The sequence below is a fragment of the Nilaparvata lugens genome, chromosome 14 (assembly GCF_014356525.2).
Source record: "Nilaparvata lugens isolate BPH chromosome 14, ASM1435652v1, whole genome shotgun sequence".
Taxonomy (NCBI): Eukaryota; Metazoa; Arthropoda; class Insecta; order Hemiptera; family Delphacidae; genus Nilaparvata; species Nilaparvata lugens.
In genome coordinates, this window is record NC_052517.1 from 6,024,324 (window position 1) to 6,047,548 (window position 23,225).

The 23,225-nt window shown below is 35.1% G+C and overlaps 2 protein-coding genes across 2 annotated transcripts; both read left to right on the plus strand.

The window, feature by feature from the left end:
* The first annotated feature begins 81 nt into the window (after nt 1-81).
* On the plus strand, nt 82-22,872 carry LOC111053839 (tRNA pseudouridine synthase-like 1). Its single transcript, XM_039441151.1, has 10 exons — nt 82-237; nt 1,048-1,179; nt 6,369-6,510; nt 7,161-7,321; nt 10,493-10,634; nt 11,291-11,451; nt 14,582-14,836; nt 16,545-16,845; nt 19,372-19,557; nt 22,673-22,872. The coding sequence occupies exons 1-9, from the start codon at nt 191-193 to the stop codon at nt 19,549-19,551; spliced, it is 1,521 nt and encodes a 506-aa protein (XP_039297085.1). The 5' UTR covers nt 82-190; the 3' UTR covers nt 19,552-19,557; nt 22,673-22,872.
* On the plus strand, nt 22,686-23,225 carry LOC111053834 (dual specificity protein phosphatase 19). The gene has a single exon (XM_022340765.2). It carries the CDS (start codon nt 22,686-22,688, stop codon nt 23,223-23,225), a length of 540 nt encoding a protein of 179 aa, XP_022196457.2.

The window sequence follows — 23,225 nt, forward strand, 5'->3', positions numbered from 1 at the left end:
AAATACCTTCCAATTCGAGAAAAAAATGATTATTTATAATACAATTAATTCACTTCCACTAAACAGCTGTTTCTTCCATTGCAAAAAGCCAATTCGGCATCTGAAATCATAACCTCAAGTTCGTTTTTTGAGGTTGGGTTAAACGTGCTTTATGAGAGTTTTATTTGATTTTTTGTAGCATTGGTTTAAAATGAGAAGATTTCTGCTTTATTTCTCATATATTGGTACAGGTTTTAGGTAATTCAACAATATTTATATTTCTCCTATTTGTAAGCATCATTCTTTCAATTCAATCAACAATTTTATTGTACAAGACATGATGCTTCTTTGTTACTCTTGTTTGGGAATCAAGTCCTAATTTTCCTAATTTACATGATTTCTCGGCTAGTATTTCTTTATTTTTCTATGTACGTATAGGTTTTTCAATCATTCAAGCTGATCCATTATTATCCAAATATGTTTGAATAATTATGCCTATTGACTACGGCATACCGGTATAGTAGTAGTAGACGAGTTATCTTATCAGTAGACATGTTGGATTTGGTCAGCACCATTAACTTTTAATGCCAATGATTAATACGTGATCATTGCTCGAAAACACAAGAAATTTTCATAATTTTTACTACCACACTTTATAAACCATTTTTCCTACCACCCAAGAAAAAAATTGTTTCGGAATAACTACTGTATACCGGTTTTTTAAGTATTGATGAGTAGGTACTCAGTAGACACGTTTAGTATTTAGTTAACGTTGGATGGGTAACCGCTACTTAGCCAGTAATATCAGCTCTAAATGCTAATGATTATTACGTGATCACTAATTAAAACCACAAAAAATTATCATAAATTCTACTACCACACTTTTTAAACCAATTGTTCTACCACCCAAGAAAAAAATTGTTAAATTCTCACGCTGCAAACAGTTGTTTCACATACTACTACACTATTTTCAGCAAAAACTACACTTGAAGAATCTCTATAGGTAGTTCTAAAGTATATTATGTTTATTAATACTCCTAATTTGAATATATTTTTTATTTTTCCAAGAGGTGTCCAACGTCTGATTCCACGTCATGTGAAGACAAACCTTATCACACCTGCTGTAACTGAGGTGATAGAGGATGCTTTAAAAAGACGTTTGCTTTTGGAAAAACTGCCAATTCTACATACTGCGAGTAGGTGAGTCAGATTCTATCCATCTATTATCTCCAAAATAGTATAATATATAATATATGATATAATATCAGTAACTACATTTTAGCGCTATAGTTTTGTAATCAATTTTATATCACCATCACAAACAGGTTTAGTAACTCGAGATGCAAATACTGTTGGCATTGCATTTTATTTTATAATAGTATTTTCTCATGTTGTAAAATTTGTATTGCTTTTATTATCTATTTCCAAGATGTAATTTTATATTTCTGCCAATAAAACATTTTCAAATTCAATTTTAATTTCAATTTCAATTTAATCAATATCGGAGCACCGAGCGTCTTTTGTTATTTTTATTTATTGATAAACAGAACACAATTCTCTAAAATGATCGTGTTTATATTTGACCGAACGAAGTGATGTCTAAGATTCAAGTCGACGATTTGGCATTTCTCTTAATTTTTAAATGTTTATATGTTGCGCATTTACGGCGAAACCTGGTAAACCTGGTACTATAGTGAGGTCCTTGTTATAATGGCAGTGTTTGATTTGCAATGGTATTGCTATCCTTATCAATCATTCAACAAAGCGGATAGCGCTATCTCTTTCTCGCTTTGCTCTGTTGCCAAATCGTCTTTTAACAATGTAGAATTAATAATTAATTGAAGAAATATTTCATCCTTATTATGAGAATACATTATGATATTATTGAAAAATATAATTTCTTGCTTAATTGACCGAGCGTAGTGAGGTCTAAGATTCAAGTCGACGGTTTGGCATTTCTCTTTGATGTTTAAATGTTGCGCATTTACGGCGAAACCCGGTAATAGATTTTCATGAAATTTGACAGGTATGTTCCTTTTTTAATTGCGCGTCGACGTATATACAAGTTTTTGGAAATTTCGCATTTCAAGGATAATATAAAAGGAAAAAGGAGCCTCCTTCATACGCCAATATTAGAGTAAAAATCAGACTATAGAATTATTCATCATAAATCAGCTGACAAGTGATTATACAGATGTGTGGAGAAGCCAGTCTATTGCTGTATTTCCATAAGGTCTATAGTTTCAATCAGGTACTTGTGGAAGAGAATACTGCGTGAGGTCTACTAACTATTCACAAAACTAGTAGTATATAATGATATAATTTAATCAATATCAGGGCACCGAGCTTCGCTCCTTATTTTTATTTATTGATAAACGGAACACAATTCTCTAAAATGATCGTGTTTATATTTTACAGCTGGCTATACGTCAGCTTATGAATTTCGGGGATGCACTATTTTGATTTTCCACAGAATCACTCGCTCACTTTTCACTATCCACATACGACGAAAGTCTCAGCTGTTTCAGCCAAGGATAAGTTATCTTTTTAATGTCTTTCAACGAGTTTTCCCAGGGATGAGACCTAGTGCAATCGAATTTTTATATCATAAACCTATGTTCCAAATTTCGTGAGAATCGTTAGAGCCGTTTTCGAGATCCGTTGAACATAAATAACCAGGGGCCCGTTTCACAAAGGTTCAAGTAGGTTACAAGTCTTGTTGCCAACCATGGTTTTGGATAACAGCTGATTACTAGCGTTTCACAAAAGCAGAATTTTAAACTTGTAGTTAAAATGAATTTCTACAAGTTTACAAGTGATTTGCTTGTTACGAACAAGTGTTTCACAAAGATTTTCATTGTAGCCAACAATTTTTGTCGAAATTACTTGTTCGTAACTATGAAATTTCTACCGAAGTGGAAAGCTATGTAAAGGATTTACAAGTGATCATTGAAATGATTTTAAGTATTCAATAAATATTTCTAATAATCAAAAATGCCATATATTCCTCTAAAAATCATTATTTTGGAAATATATGCATCAGGAAATTGAATTTAATAAATTTCCAAAATAGTTATTAATGTATTACCTCATAGGTTATGTGTACTATAGTATATATACACAGTATATATAGTATACATTATATATATAGTACATTTACTATATATATACAGAGTACATAAATACTGTGTAGGTTACAAATTCAGCAATAAATGAAGTAGACTGTACAAAAAACATTATATTGCTTGTAAAATTGTAAACTTGTAGATCATAATTTTTGTGAAACGAGAGTACTTGTAATCTTGTAACTACAAGTACTTGTTCGTAACCATGGGTGGTAACAATACTTGTACGTGTGAAATAGGCCCCAGATATAAAAATATAAACAGACATACAGAAAATGCTCGCTTAATATAATAGGATTCAGAATTACACAACTTACAGAAAAGTATACATATAATTTGTCACGCGGCCCGGGTGAATCGGTTCACAGGGTAAATAATAATAAAAATATTCGTATGGCTTTTATTGGTGGGAAGTTCCTGACGGAAGTTTTACCACACCTGAAATAGTTATTTTCCCACAGATACCCTGAAAAGTGACCATTTGTGCACTGATTGCAGGCTGCAAAGAATCACTTTTCCGCACTAGTGCGCAAAGTGAGTACTTTGCGTACTCCAGATTTGCAGCATGACAACGCAAAATACTTAGTAGGTTATATGGAGCACCAGTGCAGCAAAATCAAAATTAAGTTGGTAACAGTGAGTGGGCTGCTATAGTGAGCAGAGGTGCAACGAAGCACAACGCGCTAATTATTATTCATTATATATTATAACCAACGACAACGACAGCACAGTGCCACCACAGCACACACCACACAGCTGCCCCCCGCCATTCAAACACTACTACATTATTCAGGCAATTTTACCCATAATTACCCACTTTTCTTATTCAATGGTAACTGTAGGAAAATTTAATGTGAAATACGTGCGCAAAGTTCGTTTGCTGCACTCAAGAAACCATTCCGCCCTCGCCTACGGCTCGGGCGTAAACGTTTCTTTCGATGCAGCAAACTGTCACTTTGCGCACTAGTTGCACAAATAACTATTGTGCAACTAGTGCGCAAAGTGACAGTTTGCTGCACCGAAAGAAACGTTTACGCCCGAGCCGTAGGCGGAATGGTTTCTTGAGTGCAGCAGAGGAACTTTGCGCACGTATTTCACATTAAGTTTTTCCTACAGTTACCATTGAATATGAAAAGTGGGTAATTATGGGTAAAATTGCCTGAAATGCATCAAATGTTTTTCTGTGTAATTTTATTATTGATAAAAACCTTAATTTATTGTCAAATTGAATAAAAATGTTGTCCTTGGTTATAATATATAATGAATAATAATTAGCGCGTTGTGCTTGGTTGCACCTCTGCTCACTATAGCAGCCACAGCAGTCACTGTTACCAACTTCATTTTGATTTTGCTGCACTGTTGCTCCATATAACCTACTAAGTATTTTGCGTTGCCATGTTGCAAATCTGGAGTGCAGAAAAATTTTTCCCGCACTAGAGCGGAAAAGTGATTCTTTGCGTTCTGTAATCAGTGCAGCAATGGCCACTTTTCAACGTAACTGTAGGAAAATATTATTTAAGCCGTCAATGGGCCTTACGACACTAAGGGTAACCGTCCACTGGAACCGTATTCAACCGATCTGTTCGGTCGTTGGATCGGACGAATCTGCCGGCCGGTAATTCGGCCGAATATGGTCGTCCATTGGAACCGTTTACGACAGTCTAGTTGCCAATTATTGTATTAACTACTATCATACCCACCAACATCTTTCATAAACAATGATTATACTAGTAGTTCTGTGAACAGTAGACCTCGCACTCAGTGAGTTACATTGTCCTGTTGTTATGTTTTCACAAAAATTAATAAATAATTTATCAATTAAAAATGTCTAGAAAAAATCCTAAATAAACATAGAGCATTCTGTCCTATATCGTACCGTAACGTGTCGTCCCGGAATATGTGTGTGACACCTGCTATCAGGGTAACTGTCTACAACGTTGATGGAAAGATAAATTTTCAAGATGTTCGATGTTTTTGAACGGGTAGTATTATAGTCAACTTACTGTCTACTAATGTTAATGGAGAGATACATTTTCAAGATGTTCGATGTTTTTGCACAGGTAGTATTATAGTCCACTAGACAGCTGATTTATGATGAATAATTCTATAGTCTGACTTTAACGGTAATATTGGAGTATGAAGGAGGCTCCTTTTTCCTTTTATATTATCCTTGAAATGCAAAATTTCCAAAAACCTTGTATATACGTCGACGCGCAATTTAAAAAGGAACATACCTGTCAAATTTCATGAAAATGTATTACCGCGTTTCGCCGTAAATGCACAACATTTAAACATTCGAACATTTAAATTTAAACATTAAGAGAAATGCCAAACCGTCGACTTGAATCTTAGACCTCACTTCGCTCGGTCAATCATTGAGATTTTGAAAATGGAATAACCAAATATACACTAAATTAGTTATCCATTACAATAACCTTACCTTCAACAAATATCCACAAAATCAGGCTAGTTATCAGCTAGTTAAAGCAATCTTTGTTCACAGATTCCTTTGAACATCACGTCGATGATATCTTTTGTCTCGCATATCCCACAACGGAATATGCTCTTGAACCAAACTTATCAACAAAACAAAAACATACAAGACTGTGAAACAATTTTGAGGTTAGGATGATGTTGTCTCAGCTCGACTTCGGCCGGATAGAGCCGGAAAATACCATTCAATTCAGATCGAAAACTTGATTAGCCGGAGACGGCCGTGCACGGACGTATGAACCTGTTGCAATGGACGAAAGAGATATAGAAAAAAGTTGTTAAATCAATATTGTAGGAACTTATGTAAGCTTTAATTTCATATAGAATAGTCATGTCTGTAAAATGGATAATTTTCGAGTTATATGCGAGAAACCAAAAAATGGTACCTTTGAACCACCACCCCCCCCTTAGCACAGGGGGTAGTAGGAATGGGGACTTTTGATATGTTTACCTCCTCACCACCCTAATCAGAAACACCCTAAACCCAGAACCACCCTAATCTGTTGGGGGATCGCTCGGACAGTTCGGTAGTTTTCAGCCGATGCTGGTTCGGGTGAAATCGGTTCCAGTGGACGGCCAAATACTCCCCTAATACTCCAGCCGGCACCGACAGTTTAACGTGCCTAACCAATAACACCTGAGTGACCTGTTCAAAAACTTTTGGTGATGAGCGGTGTTCGAACCGGGGACCTCTAGGCTGCTACGCGAGCACTCTATCCACTAGACCACGGATCACTCCCTGAAAACTAATAATTATTTGTTTATTTTCAGAACAGACGCAGGCGTACATGCTTTAAGATCAGCAGCCTCAGTAGATCTAGATGTTCCCAATCTACCTCCAGATGCAATTACTGTCACGTTAAATCATTACTTTAGTAAGATACAGTGTCCCATTAGAATCCTTAGTACACAGGTATGAACAAATTTCAATACTCGTTACTTTTTACTTTTTATTATAGTATATATAGTCTAATTCTTTATTGCATGCTCTTCAAGAACAGTGAAAGTTGTTATACGAAATTTAATTATATTTTGACTTTATAGATTGATAATAAATTATCATAGATTATTTTACATTTTCCTCTAGTGAGAGATCTAAATCATTCCCGTTTTTCCGGTATGCAAACAGTCTGAGTTTATCAGAGATTGACAATGGTGTAACAACCGAAACCGGTCTTTCTTAGTATCAATAAATATGTGTTTTTTGACAATTTCTAAGTCTTTTTCATTCAATATGAATATTTACTACAATATCAACTTCTCAACTACACAAAAAATCAACTAATTTTGATAATGTAGCTGTATATTCTATAGTTTATTCCTACAACTCAATAGTTGAGTTATTTTATTTTCATTTGAATGTATTGTTTTTCAAATTGTATGCTTAATGTGCGTTTTGAGGGCAATAATTGGATTCAGTTCCTGGTGCCCTCAAATGAGAAAATGTTCCAATAATTAAATAAATTATTGTTGTGTCTTATCATAGTTTGTGATGATGTGTCATTTGGGTTGTATTTAATGCAATTCAATCGATGTTTTTCAACAAATAATTTCTATTTTTAGGTAGTGAAGCCTGATTTCAGTAGCAGAGCTTTGCCCTTATATAGAAGTTACCTGTACAGGTTTGCCGTACAGAAAAAAGATTCAGGATTTCAATCTGACTTCAGTTTTACACACTTGGTGCCTACTCCAATACAGGAGTATAAGAGGTGTCATTTTGTGCAGTGAGTATCTATTAATATAACAATTATTATCATAATATTATTAAATATTCAGTGGTTATTAACATAGAAAAAATATAGCATAAAATTATGCCATGTTATAGGGTTTTTATGTTGCAAATGTGAGTGTTAACTGAAGCCGATAGTCCTAGTAGTTGTTTTTGGTGAAGCTATGTGACGCTGGTAGTCTCTCATACTGTGCCCTTCTTACATTTTCATATCCCACAACGGAACATACTCTTGAACCAAACTTATCAACTTTTCATTGTCCAACTTTATAAAACAGAACAAGTTCAAAAAACGAAAACAAACAAGACTGTGAAACAATTTGGAGGTTAGGATGATGTCTCAGCTCGACTTCGGCCGGATAGAGCCGGAAAATCACATTTAATTCGGATTGAAAACTTGATCGGCCGGAGACGGCCGTGCACGGACGTATGAACCTGTTGCAATGGACGAAGAGATATAGAAAAAAGTTGTTAAATAAATATTGTAGGAACTTATGTAAGCTTTAATTTCTTATAGAATAGTCATGTCTGTAAAATGGATAATTTTCGAGTTATATGCGAGAAACCAAAAAATGGTACCTTTGAACCACCACCACCCCCTTAGCACAGGGGGTAGGAATGGGGACTTTTGATATGTTTACCTCCTCACCACCCTAATCAGAACCACCCTAATCTGTTGGGGGATCGCTCGGACGAGTTCGGTAGTTTTCGGCCGATGCTGGTTCGGATGAAATCGGTTCCAGTGCACGGCCAAATACTCCCCTAATACTAACCATACTAACCTAATACTCCAGCCGGCACCGACAGTTTAACGTGCCTAACCAATAACACCTGAGTGACCTGTTCAAAAACTTTTGGTGATGAGCGTGGTTCGAACCGGGGACCTCTAGGTTGTTACGCAAGCACTCTATCCACTAGACCACGCATCACTCCCTGAAAACTAATAATTATTTGTTTATTTTCAGAACAGACGCAGGCGTACATGCTTTAAGATCGGCAGCCTCAGTGGATCTAGATGTTCCCAATCTAACTCCAGATGCAATTACTGTCACTCTAAATCATTACTTTAGTAAGATACAGTGTCCTATTAGAATCCTTAGTACACAGGTATGAACAAATTTCAATACTCGTTACTTTTTACTTTTTATTATAGTATATATAGTCTAATTCTTTATTGCATGCTCTTCAAGAACAGCGAAAGTTGTTATACGAAATTTAATTATATTTTGACTTTATAGATTGATAATAAATTATCATAGATTATTTTACATTTTCCTCTAGTGAGAGATCTAAATCATTCCCGTTTTTCCGGTATGCAAACAGTCTGAGTTTATCAGAGATTGACAATGGTGTAACAACCGAAACCGGTCTTTCTAAGTATCATAAATATGTGTTTTTTGACAATTTCTAAGTCTTTTTCATTCAATATGAATATTTACTACAATATCAACTTCTCAACTACACAAAAAATCAACTAATTTTGATAATGTAGCTGTATATTCTATAGTTTATTCCTACAACTCAATAGTATAATAGTTGAGTTATTTTATTTTCATTTGAATGTATTGTTTTTCAAATTGTATGCTTAATGTGCGTTTTGAGGGCAATAATTGGATTCAGTTCCTGGTGCCCTCAAATGAGAAAATGTTCCAATAATTAAATAAATTATTGTTGTGTCTTATCATAGTTTGTGATGATGTGTCATTTGAGTTGTATTTAATGGAATTCAATCGATGTTTTTCAACAAATAATTTCTATTTTTAGGTAGTGAAGCCTGATTTCAGTAGCAGAGCTTTGCCCTTATATAGAAGTTACCTGTACAGGTTTGCCGTACAGAAAAAAGATTCAGGATTTCAATCTGACTTCAGTTTTACACACTTGGTGCCTACTCCAATACAGGAGTATAAGAGGTGTCATTTTGTGCAGTGAGTATCTATTAATATAACAATTATTATCATAATATTATTAAATATTCAGTGGTTATTAACATAGAAAAAATATAGCATAAAATTATGCCATGTTATAGGGTCTTTATGTTGCAAATGTGAGTGTTAACTGAAGCCGATAGTTCTAGTAGTTGTTTTTTGTGAAGCTATGTGATGCTGATAGTTTCTCATACTGTGCCCTTCTTACACTCTTACACTCCCAACAACACACTAATAATAGACAGTGTATAGGGTGTCTATGTTGCAAATGTGAGTGTTAACTGAAGCCGATAGTCCTAGTAGTTGTTTTTGGTGAAGCTATGTGACGCTGGTAGTCTCTCATACTGTGCCCTTCTTACACTCTCACACTCCCAACAACACGCTAATAATAGACAGTGTATAGGTGTCTATGTTGCAATGTGAGTGTTAACTGAAGCCGATAGTCTTGGAATTTTCTCTAAATCTTTTCTCTTGGAATTTTCATATCCCACAACGGAACATACTCTTGAACCAAACTTATCAACTTTTCATTGTCCAACTTTATAAAACAGAACAAGTTCAAAAAACGAAAACAAACAAGACTGTGAAACAATTTGGAGGTTAGGATGATGTCTCAGCTCGACTTCGGCCGGATAGAGCCGGAAAATCACATTTAATTCGGATTGAAAACTTGATCGGCCGGAGACGGCCGTGCACGGACGTATGAACCTGTTGCAATGGACGAAAGAGATATAGAAAAAAGTTGTTAAATAAATATTGTAGGAACTTATGTAAGCTTTAATTTCTTATAGAATAGTCATGTCTGTAAAATGGATAATTTTCGAGTTATATGCGAGAAACCAAAAAATGGTACCTTTGAACCACCACCACCCCCTTAGCACAGGGGGTAGTAGGAATGGGGACTTTTGATATGTTTACCTCCTCACCACCCTAATCAGAACCACCCTAATCTGTTGGGGGATCGCTCGGACGAGTTCGGTAGTTTTCGGCCGATGCTGGTTCGGATGAAATCGGTTCCAGTGCACGGCCAAATACTCCCCTAATACTAACCATACTAACCTAATACTCCAGCCGGCACCGACAGTTAACGTGCCTAACCAATAACACCTGAGTGACCTGTTCAAAAACTTTTGGTGATGAGCGTGGTTCGAACCGGGGACCTCTAGGTTGTTACGCAAGCACTCTATCCACTAGACCACGCATCACTCCCTGAAAACTAATAATTATTTGTTTATTTTCAGAACAGACGCAGGCGTACATGCTTTAAGATCGGCAGCCTCAGTGGATCTAGATGTTCCCAATCTAACTCCAGATGCAATTACTGTCACTCTAAATCATTACTTTAGTAAGATACAGTGTCCTATTAGAATCCTTAGTACACAGGTATGAACAAATTTCAATACTCGTTACTTTTTACTTTTTATTATAGTATATATAGTCTAATTCTTTATTGCATGCTCTTCAAGAACAGCGAAAGTTGTTATACGAAATTTAATTATATTTTGACTTTATAGATTGATAATAAATTATCATAGATTATTTTACATTTTCCTCTAGATAGAGATCTAAATCATTCCCGTTTTTCCGGTATGCAAACAGTCTGAGTTTATCAGAGATTGACAATGGTGTAACAACCGAAACCGGTCTTTCTAAGTATCATAAATATGTGTTTTTTGACAATTTCTAAGTCTTTTTCATTCAATATGAATATTTACTACAATATCAACTTCTCAACTACACAAAAAACCAACTAATTTTGATAATGTAGCTGTATATTCTATAGTTTATTCCTACAACTCAATAGTATAATAGTTGAGTTATTTTATTTTCATTTGAATGTATTGTTTTTCAATTGTATGCTTAATGTGCGTTTTGAGGGCAATAATTGGATTCAGTTCCTGGTGCCCTCAAATGAGAAAATGTTCCAATAATTGAATAAATTATTGTTGTGTCTTATCATAGTTTGTGATGATGTGTCATTTGAGTTGTATTTAATGGAATTCAATCGATGTTTTTCAACAAATAATTTCTATTTTTAGGTAGTGAAGCCTGATTTCAGTAGCAGAGCTTTGCCCTTATATAGAAGTTACCTGTACAGGTTTGCCGTACAGAAAAAAGATTCAGGATTTCAATCTGACTTCAGTTTTACACACTTGGTGCCTACTCCAATACAGGAGTATAAGAGGTGTCATTTTGTGCAGTGAGTATCTATTAATATAACAATTATTATCATAATATTATTAAATATTCAGTGGTTATTAACATAGAAAAAATATAGCATAAAATTATGTCATGCTATAGGGTCTTTATGTTGCAAATGTGAGTGTTAACTGAAGCCGATAGTTCTAGTAGTTGTTTTTTGTGAAGCTATGTGACGCTGATAGTTTCTCATACTGTGCCCTTCTTACACTCTTACACTCCCAACAACACACTAATAATAGACAGTGTATAGGGTGTCTATGTTGCAAATGTGAGTGTTAACTGAAGCCGATAGTCCTAGTAGTTGTTTTTGGTGAAGCTATGTGACACTGGTAGTCTCTCATACTGTGCCCTTCTTACACTCTTACACTCCCAACAACACACTAATAATAGACAGTGTATAGGGTGTCTATGTTGCAAATGTGAGTGTTAACTGAAGCCGATAGTCCTAGTAGTTGTTTTTGGTGAAGCTATGTGACGCTGGTAGTCTCTCATACTGTGCCCTTCTTAAACTCTCACACTCCCAACAACACACTAATAATAGACAGTGTATAGGGTGTCTATGTTGCAAATGTGAGTGTTAACTGAAGCCGATAGTCCTAGTAGTTGTTTTTGGTGAAGCTATGTGACGCTGGTAGTCTCTCATACTGTGCCCTTCTTACACTCTTACACTCCCAACAACACACTAATAATAGACAGTAGTCGATAGTAATCGGATTGAAATTTTGTATATAAACAACCTATACTATGGGATACCTCTTACACTATCTTTTGATACAATTACAAATCATACGAATATGATCGGGATAGAACAACAGGCATAGCCCAAAACTATTCTGTTCCCAAATTTTGATAAATAATAAAATGTTCGAAAAAATAGGTTATGTTCTTACTGAGGAGAGTTAAAGTTCAAAGTTCTGTCTAAAAATAAATATGAGCTAAAATTTTTGAATTTAGAATGATTAAAATACCAAATTATAGTCGAATATTGCACTTAATATCACCGCACTTATCTTTTCTCTATATTACTTAATATAACAATTATTATAATAATTAATTAAAGGAAGAGAGAATGTATAGATAGAAAGATATATTATAAATGGTTAAGGACAGAGAAATACGCGTAGAACAATATTGAAGAGTATAGAGAGAGAGTGAGAGGGTGAGCAAGTGAGAGAGAAAGACGGACCAATCACACGCAAAATCCAGACTGGTGAGCCACGCCTACTCTCTCTTTCCATTGGCCGACGATTTGAACAATAATTTATTCCCAATTCTACCTGTATGACAAAATAACCAATCTCCTTTCATTTATCCATTTTTCATATCTTATCTCCATATTACATAATACCATAATTAAAATCTCATCCCAATATTTTCTGTTAATTAGTATTGTATTGCATATTATCAATACTACTTAATCAATTCCTATAATCTGTAATTATATCATACCTATAACATATCTTCAACATACATCAATAAAGAACTGTAATCTAAGGCTCAACTGACACTTGGTCAGTGTCTAAGGCTCAACTGGCGACTCAGGTGGAGAAGAGACTGGACTCTAGTGGAGAGCATGTGTTTTGAAATGGTGACGTCGCGGAGACTAGAATCGACTGGTCTGAGTGTCACCATTTGGAAACACATGCTCTCCACTAGAGTCCAGTCTCTTCTCCACCTCAGTCGCCTAAGTGTGAGTTCAGCCTAATTCTATTCCCGGTTAGAGGTACAGGTGGGTACCGTCTCAAATTAAGCCCTTGTTATAATGATTGAGTAAATAAATAGCCACTTTTCACTCTGCAACAGTTTCCTGTCCAAATACTTGAAATTGTAGTTGAAATTCAGAATTAAGGACGAGAAAATCTATAATATAATGAAGGGAAGAATCGGTTTATACAGGTAGGGGATAGGAAATTCACGAATGACGCATCATCACGTCTCAACTACTCAACTCATTAACTTGACATTTTACATGTTGATTCTTAATTTACCGAGGATAGTTATAGGTCTATTTCAAATTCTTCAAGATTTTAGTAGGTCAAGTTTTTAATTAGATCCTTGCGGAACACGGGTTACCTCCAAGCAGAGATGAACGAAATAAAGTTTTCGTTCCTCTATGCTGCTAGTGAAAATATTAAAAAATCTGGTGTGGTACACTCACACAACTTTCCTTGCTCATTGATCTATAAGCCTCATTCTTAAACGAGGATAATCTATAGGAATAACATTATGCCGATAAAACTATGATGAATAAAACTATGATTATACTATTGTTATTGTTTTCAGAGTACATTTTCCTTTGTTTGAATTATGAAATTTGAGGATTTTTTAAAAGTTGTCAAAACAAAACAGCTGTTTTGTCAAAACAGCTCTACAAATAAAATATCGACATGTGTTCTTTTGAATAAACTGCTCTACTACCTACCTCACGCACGAGAAGGAGGTTACAAAGTAAATTTCTCAGGGATGGGGTGGACCCCCTGTCAGTTTCCCAGGGAGGACACTCATGCCAGTTAATAGAGCTGATAAATAACTATACAGGGTATGAATTTGAAAAAAATTGGTCAAGTCATTTTTGAGAAAATTGTGATAGAAATTTAACAAAATTCATTCTTCTCAGGAATAATACGGAGCTCCTGCAATTTTCCCAGAAATGAGACTCATGTCAGTTGATAGGGCTTATAAATAGCTATCTAGGGTATAAATTTCAATAAAATCGTTAGAGCCTTTTTCGAGAAAACCGTAAAAAATATGGTTTTTTAACCATTATCCGCCATTTTTCCCGCCATTTTGAATTGAATTTCTTATTGTCGGATCCTCATGGTATAAGGACCTTGAGTTTAAAATTTCAAGTCAATCGGTTAATTAGGAATGGAGTTATCGTGTCCACAGACACACACACACCCACACACACAGACCAACACCCAAAAATCATGTTTTTGGACTCAGGGGACTTTGAAACGTATAGAAAACTTGATATTGAGGTACCTTAATTTTTTTGGAAAGGAATACTTTCCTTACCTATGGTAATAGGGCAAGGAGAGTAAAAAAGAATTCAACAACTGTGTTTGTCATTTTTAAAATGAATGAATTATAAAAACTTTTTTTCTAAATTTTGTTCTTTCTTTCAGCGATTCAGACTTCGACATAAAAGCAGTAGAGTCTGTCCTACCTCTGTTCGATGGCACTAAAGACTATGCATCGTTCATGTCCAACTATAGAATAGCTAAGTTAAGGGTAGAGCCCCCTCCAACCACAGTCAGGCGACTGGATTCGGTCAGTTTACATCCTGGTCGACCTCTCATTCCCGGCTATTTCACCGATCAGTACTTTGATTACTGGGAGGTCAAAGTCGTTGGAAAATCTTTCTTGTACAAACAGGTGAGTTTGAATTTCATATACTGTTTTTGATATCATATCCTATTATATTAAGCGAGCAATTTCTGTATAATTATGGTTATGTGATTATTTATGTCCAACGGATCTCGAGAACGGCTCCAACGATTTTCACGAAATTTGAAACATAGTAGGTTTATGATATAAAAATTCGATTGCACTAAGTCTCATCCTTGGGAAAACTCGCTGAAGGACACTAAAAGGATAATAATTATTTATCCTTGGAAAAACAGTTGATAATAATTATTTCGTCGTCTGTTGGTGATGGAAGTGAGTGGGCGAGTTCATGTGTGTGGGATTGTGTCAAAATCAGCTGTTGAACTTTTGTAATCATTCAATCAGGTACTTAGTGCCGGTTGCAAAAAAGCCGGGTTATTTTCAATCCTGATTAATTCCAGTAGATCCATATTTTTGAAATGGTCTTCTCTGATTTCGTTCACGTGAAGTTAAAACAGGATTAATATTTAACCGGCTTTTGTGCAACCGGGCCTTTGAGAGGGGAATTTTTGCATTCCTCTGGGAATTAATCTCAATTTACTTTGATTAGAACATTTTTGTATGAATGTTATTATAATTTCTTCTTTCGTAATAAATTTTTTATGCTTTTGTACTCTAGAGCGAAGCTCGGCTCCCGATATTTTATTTATATCTGGCTATTTATGTTCAACTGATCTCGAAAACGGCTCTAACGATTTTCACGAAATTTGAAACATAGTAGGTTTATGATATAAAAATTCGATTGCACTAGGTCTCATCCTTGGGAAAACTCGCTGAACGACATTAAAAGGATAATTCATCCTTGGCTGAAAAATCTGTGGACAGCAAAAAAGTGAGAGAGCGAATGAATATATGAAAAATCAAAATATCGCATCCCCAAAATTCATAAGATGACAATCTTAAAGCCGGCTGTGAAATATAAACACAATCATTTCAGAGAATTGTGTTCTGTTTATCAATAAATAAAAATAACGAGCGAAGTTCGGTGCCCCGATATTTAACCATCATAAAACAGTAGAATATTGTCTAAAAATATCTCGAATTTATTAAAAAGTTATAAACATATTATTTCAACACCTATGGTTGTTTATTGCAATCATAACTAGCAGGTAACCCGTGCTCCGCAAGGGTCTTTTTAAAAATTGATTTACTGGAACCTTGAAGAATTTAAAATAGACCTGTAACCATCCTCGGTAAATCAAGAATTTCAAGTTAATCAGTTGAGTAGTAGAGACGTGATGATGCGTCATACCTGAATTTTCTATCCCCTACGTGTATAAGCCAATTCCTTTACGATAAACTGTCGATCCCGAATGAAGTGTGACAGTGGTAAGACTCATTGACAACTTTAATTATATATTCAGGCGAGGTGGGACCAATCAGAGAAGCCGTCTTATCAAAAAGGCCTTCTCTGATTGGTTCTCGTGAAAATAATCACGGTTAAAATTTAACCGGCTTTGTGTAACCAGGCCAAGTTGGTCTGTGAACATTAGACCAACTATTCCCGTCAACTAGTTTTATCAACTACATCCGTCAACTAGTTGCATCAACTACATCCGTCAACTAGTTTTATCAACTGCATCCGTCAACTAGTTTTATCAACTGCATCCGTCAACTAGTTTTATCAACTGCATCCGTCAACTAGTTTTATCAACTATTTCCGTCAACTAATTTCTTTTCAACTCCTTTTTCCACAGTTAGACGCACAGTAGCAGTACTAATAGGTGTGGGCCAGGGTAAAGTTAACTACAAAGACGTTGAATCTCTATTCCTGAACCCTGGCACTTGGCTTGACGGACTTAAGAGTGTGCCTGCCTATGGACTGTATTTAACTGACGTGGTCTACAGTAAAGAGGCCTTGGAAGCGCCCGCCAAAGGACAGGAGAACGTTGTGAAACGAACTGTTGGAGAAGAAGTAGAAGGAGAGGAAGAAGGTGGAGAAGAAGAGGAGGAAGAGGAAGAGGAGGAGGAAGATAGGAGGGAGGAGAGGAGAACTGTGAAGGTAAGTTTCAAAAAATGTTCAACCTTTGTTTAATGTTTTCTTCATTTTTGTTCATGAATGTACGTCGGTCTTGAATAACTTTAATTCTTCTAACATAGTTCTCAAACAAAATGTAATATCGGGGCACCGAGCTTCGCTCGTTATTTATTTATAAACTATTGATAAACAGAACACAATTCTTTAAAATGATCGGGGAAAAACTAACAGGCACAGCCCAAAACTGTTTCTTCCCCGAATTTTGATTTGTACACTATAAATAGTCCAGAAAGTAGGTTATGTTCCATACACTTGAATTCGGGTTCAATTTTCAGTCCAAACATTTAAAAACAAAGAAGTTCTAATTTAGATTATTTACAAACCAAATTGAATAACAAAATAACACTCACTAATCACTTAAAATTGTCAAATAATGAATAACTTTGAAAACTATGATATAGGCTACTCTAGTTTAAAATGATTATCATGTCATGTCAACAAATCAGATTATTTTAATCAAGTCGATTGAAATTTCTCGCTGATTGATTACACAGCTGGAAATAATTCTGTCTCTCTCACACACACGCATCTTCTGTTTCGACAGACGACGAAATTATCATCTGTTTTCCCAAGGATGAATAATTGTTATCCTTTTAATGCCCTTCCGCAAGTTTTCCCAGGGATGAGACCTAGTGCAATCAAATTTTTATATCATAAACCTTCTATGTTCCAAATTTCGTGAAAATCGTTAAAGCCGTTTTCGAGATCCGTTGATCATAAATAACCAGATACTAGTAGTTCTGTGAACAGTGGACCTCACGCAGTATTCTCATCCACAAGTACCTGATTGAAACTATAGACCTTATGTAAATACAGCAATAGACTGGCTTCTCCACACATCTGTGTAATCACTTGTCAGCTGATTTATGATGAATAATTCTATAGTCTGATTTTTACTCCAATATTGGCGTATGAAGGAGGCTCCTTTTTCCTTTCATATTATCCTTGAAATCCAAAATTTCCAAAAACCTTGTATATACGTCGACGCGCAATTGAAAAAGGAACATACCTGTCAAATTTCATGAAAATCTATTTCCGCGTTTCGCCGTAAATGCGCAACATATAATCATTTAAACAGTTAAACATTAAGAGAAATGCAAAACGCCAAACTCACTTCGTTCGGTCAATGAAAATATAAACAGATCTACAGAACTTGCTCGCTTAATATAATATGATTACATATATACAATAGCTCCAGTTCAAGATCAATTGAAACCCTTTATTTATCTTTCTGGATATCAATATTCAACATTAATATGATTATAATAGGTCATATTAAATTATTTCCCATAAGATCAATGTAATCTTCTGAATTACATAGCGCCCTTATTATCTATAGACAGAAATTGAAGTTCTGTATGTTATTGGAAAGAGAATTCAATTCTTCAGGGCATTTGCTTTAGTTTTTTGTTTTCAAAATAATTCAATAATTGAACCAAAAATAAACCACCAGTACTTCACGTTTAAACCTATTATAAAAACCGTTTTGGAAGAAGTATTTGAAATGTTGAGAAAGTCATTGCCCTACTTCTACATTAAATACTTCATACAATGGATTTATTATTGAAGATATTTATTTATTTATTATTGGATTTATTATTAAGAATATTCTATGTGAACTGTAGACGTGACGTGTTTCAAAAATAATACATGATTTGACTGTTTTTCATTGTATACCGTAATTAACATTTAGGGCCGGTTTCCAAACTCGGGATTTAGCTAAGTCCTAGACTTTAAACAGCTGGAGTCAGAAAATTGGCTTTCCAAAACGGGGCGTAGTCGCAGCTTTTATAACAGTAGTCGTAGTTTCTATTTTCTCATTTCTATAATTGGAAACGTTTTTCTTTGACGAAATTAGACATTCCTAAATAATTCAAAATAGCTGAAACTTTACACTATTTTCTCTTTATATTATTTTGTGCTCAATTTTCTAGTTTTTCTACATTTAATTCAAACGTGACTATGACAATGACTGCGACTACGCCCCGTTTTGGAAAACCAATTTTCTGACTCCAGCTGTTTAAAGTCTAGGACTTGGCTAAATCCCGAGCTCGGAAATCGGCCCTCAAAGTGTTTCATTCTCAAAAAGGCAACGTGTTTCGCTTTTTTTGAGAATAACACGTTTTTATTCGTTCACATTGATCATTCAATTTCCTTTTCAATTCTGTAAGGAAAATTTTTTTTTGTTGGAAACAAGGATTCCCACATGTTGACGAATCAATGTTGCTGTGCTTTCTAAGAAATTGGCAACAAACTGCAGCAACTAGTTGACAACTCTGGTTTGTTCAAACGCAGCAACTAGTTGACAACTCTGGTTTGTTCAAACGCAGCAACTAGTTGACAACTCTGGTTTGTTCAAACGCAGCAACTAGTTGACTACTCTGGTTTGTTCAAACGCAGCAACTAGTTTACAACTCTGGTTTGTTCAAACGCAGCTTAATTCAACTTTCATTTAAATTTAGTTGAATAAATGTATTATTATTTTTGAAGGTTGCAACTTCCAAAGACACAAAACAGCTGAGTATCAACGAGAAAATCAACCTACGTAGTTCAAAGATCAAGGAAGAGCAACGGAAGGCTGTGGTAAGAGATGAAACACGAAAACTGAGCACCAGACACGCTATTGCTTTGGCTAAATCCAAGTATGCTAAAGGACTGACACACGTTTGAATAAAGGTGAGATATCTATAATATAATAAAGGAAAAAACTGGCTTATACAGATAAGAAATTCACTAATGACGCATCATCACGTCTCAATTGATTAACTTGCAATTTTGCATAGATTCTTAATTTACCGAGGATGGTTACAGTCCTATTTAAGATTTTAATGGGTCAAGTTTTCAGTTTGTCAAGTTTTTAATTAGACCCTTGCGGAGCACGGGTTACCTGCTAGTATATAACAGCCTAGCTACATTTGGACTGGTGTATAAATTAGAATTAGAACAGTTTTGGGCTTAAGTTAAGCTGTGGTACTTTTCTAAGGGCCGGTTTCCGAGCTCGGGATTTAGCTAAGTTTAAAAGTTTTGTATCAAACTATGATGTTGTGTATCAAGTTGAGATGATACTGTATCATATTGTGTTGATATTGTGTATCAAGTTGAGATGATACTGTATCATATTGTGTTGATATTGTGTATCAAGTTGAGATGATACTGTATCATTTAAGGTGATAGCATAGAGAAAAGATAGCATGAGAAGATAATGCCATGGTATAGGGCATAATTTATTATTTCACTTATTTAACCAATCATTTAACATAACACAACATTTAGGGCCGGTATCCGACCTTGGGATTTAGCTTCTTTTAGCTAAAGTCCTAGACTTTAAACAGCTGGAGTCAGAAAATTAGTTTTCCAAAACGGGGCGTAGTCGCAGTCATTGTCAGTCACGTTTGAATTAAATTTCGAAAAACTAGAAAATTTAACACAAAATAAAATAAGGAGAAAATAGAGTAAAGTTTCAGTTTTTTGAATTATTTAGGAATGTCTAATTTTGTCAAGGAAAAACGTTTCCAATTATAGAAATGAGAAAATAGAAACTACGACTACTGTTATAAAAACTGCGGCTACGCCCCGTTTTGGAAAGCCAATTTTCTGACTCCAGCTGTTTAAAGTCTAGGACTTGGCTAAATCCCGAGCTCGGGAACCGACCCTAATTGTTGTGTTATGTTAAATGATTGGTTAAATAAGTGAAATAATAAATTATGCCCTATACCATGGCATTGTCTTCTCATGGTATCTTTTCTCTTTGCTAGAATCTTAATTTACCGAGGATGGTTACAGGCCTATTCAAGATTTCAATGGGTCAAGTTTTCAGTTTGTCAAGTTTTTAATTAGACCCTTGCGGAGCACGGGTTACCTGCTAGTGTATAATAGCCTAGCTACATTTGGGCTGGTGTATAAAATTAGAATTAGAACAGTTTTGGGCTTTAGTTAAGTTAATATCATTCCCATGTCTTCTAATGGGACCTTTCACGCTCAGCCCGACCGAGCTAGTATGAATAGTCCCATAAGAACTCATAGGAATTCTATTCTAACTGAATCGGATACGTTCACTGTTACTGATAGGCAGGAATCCAGCTTTACACAACTAGCCATCTTGGTATTTGCTCCGAATTTGAATAATTGAGAGGAATAAAATTTAAATTTGAATTCAGATTTACGGCCAGTTTCCGAGCTCGGGATTTAGCTAAGTCCTAAGTTATAGTTCTGGGGTAACCAAACACCTTTTTTAAAAAGAAAACTTTATTTTCAAACACATAATTATAAAATATACATCGAAAAAGAGAGAAGTGCTCTCGGTGAAGTTTGGCAGTAGACTGACTAAAAGTACTATGATCGAGCATTACAATGGAATACAGCGTCAGCAATAATATTAGGTGTTACCAGATGTAACTCTAGACTTTAAACAGCTGGAGTCAGAAAATTGGCTTTCCAAAACGGGGCGTAGTCGCAGTCATTGTCATAGTCAAGTTTGAATTAAATTTCGAAAAACTAGAAAATTTAACACAAAATAAAATAAGGAGAAAATAGAGTAAAGTTTCAGCTATTTTGAATTATTTAGGAATGTCTAATTTCGTCAAGGAAAAACGATTCCAATTATAGAAATGAGAAAATAGAAACTACGACTACTGTTATAAAAGCTGCGACTACGCCCCGTTTTGAAAAGCCAATTTTCTGATTCCAGCTGTTTAAAGTCTAGGGCTTAGCTAAATCCCGAGCTCGGGCCCTAAATTTTGTGTTATGTTAAAATGATTGGTTAAATAAGTGAAATAATAAATTATGCCCTTACCATGGCATTTTCTTCTCATGGTATCTTTTCTCTATGCTATCACCTTGAATGATACAGTATCATCTCAACTTGATACACAGTATGATACAGTATCATCTCAACTTGATACACAATATAAGCACAATATGATACAGTATCATCTTAACTTGATACACAACATCATAGTTTGATACAAAACTTTTAAACTTTGATAGAGTTCTACAAACTATGGGATATCTTCTTATGCTATCTTTTCTCTATGATATCACCACAAATGATACAGTATATAACCACACACTATACAGTATCACAACAATATGATACAGTATCATCTCAACTTGATACACAACACCATAATTTGAAACAAAATTTCAAAAAGTTGAATGAATTCTACAAACCATGGGTTATCTTCTTATGCTATCTTTTCTCTATGGTATCACCATAAATGATACAGTATATAACCACACACGATACAGTATCACCACAATATGATACAGTATCATCTCAACTTGATACACAACATCATATTTTCATACAAAACTTTCAAACTTTGATAGAATTCTACAAACTATGGGATATCTTCTTATGCTATCTTTTCTCTATGATATCACCACAAATGATACAGTATATAACCACACACGATACAGTATCACCACAATATGATACAGTATCATCTCAACTTGATACACAATATGATACAGTATCATCTTAACTTGATACACAACATCATAATTTGAAACAAAATTTCAAAAAGTTGAATGAATTCTACAAACCATGGGATATCTTCTTATGCTATCTTTTCTCTATGATATCACCAAAAATGATACAGCATATCACAACACATGATACAGTATCACCACAATATGATACAGTATCATCTCAACTTGATACACAACACCATAATTTGAAACAAAACTTCCAAACTTTGAATGAATTCTACAAAACATGGGATCTTCTTATGCTATCTTTTCTCCTTAACCATAGGTACCAATAATAAAACTCAATCTCCCTCTTTTTCAGAAATCTACCAACCATGAGTCTCCTAGACCAACTGAAGAAACAAAAATCCAAACTCGCCCACACCGAAACCGTTGTCAAAACAGTTGACGGCAAAATTGTGCACGAAAACTTTGTCGGCAACACTTTCACAAATCGGTTGACAACAAGCTCACAGCCCGGCTACATTGTTGACAACAAACCAGACCTGCAGATTGCGAAAATCACAGATCACCTGTTCATGGGATCACAGGACGTGGCATGTGACAGAGACCTGCTAGCTGTGAACAATGTGACGCATGTGATTAGTTTGGGTGTAGATGTGAACAAGTTCCCCGGTATAGGCTACACGTATGTTGATGTTTTAGATGTTCCCGAGTTTGATATACGGAGTGTATTTGGTGAAGTTTTTGAGGTTATAGATGGGGTGATTCGCAAAAAAGGTGTAATTGATGAAGTTTTTGAGGTTAAAGATGGGGTGATTGGCAAAAATGGTGAAGTTTCTGAAGGTAAAGGTGAAGCTTTTAAAGGTAAAGATAGTATAATTAGTGAGAAAGGGAAGTGTAGGCGAAAATAG

Coding starts and splice junctions, on each gene's coding strand:
- LOC111053839 (XM_039441151.1), top strand. CDS start 191: ATGAGAAGATTTCTGCTTTATTTCTCATATATTGGTACAGGTTTTAG. Junction 238..1,047: donor TATATTGGTACAGGTTTTAG/GTAATTCAACAA, acceptor TATTTTTCCAAG/AGGTGTCCAACGTCTGATTC. Junction 6,511..7,160: donor TTAGAATCCTTAGTACACAG/GTATGAACAAAT, acceptor TTCTATTTTTAG/GTAGTGAAGCCTGATTTCAG.
- LOC111053834 (XM_022340765.2), top strand. CDS start 22,686: ATGAGTCTCCTAGACCAACTGAAGAAACAAAAATCCAAACTCGCCCAC.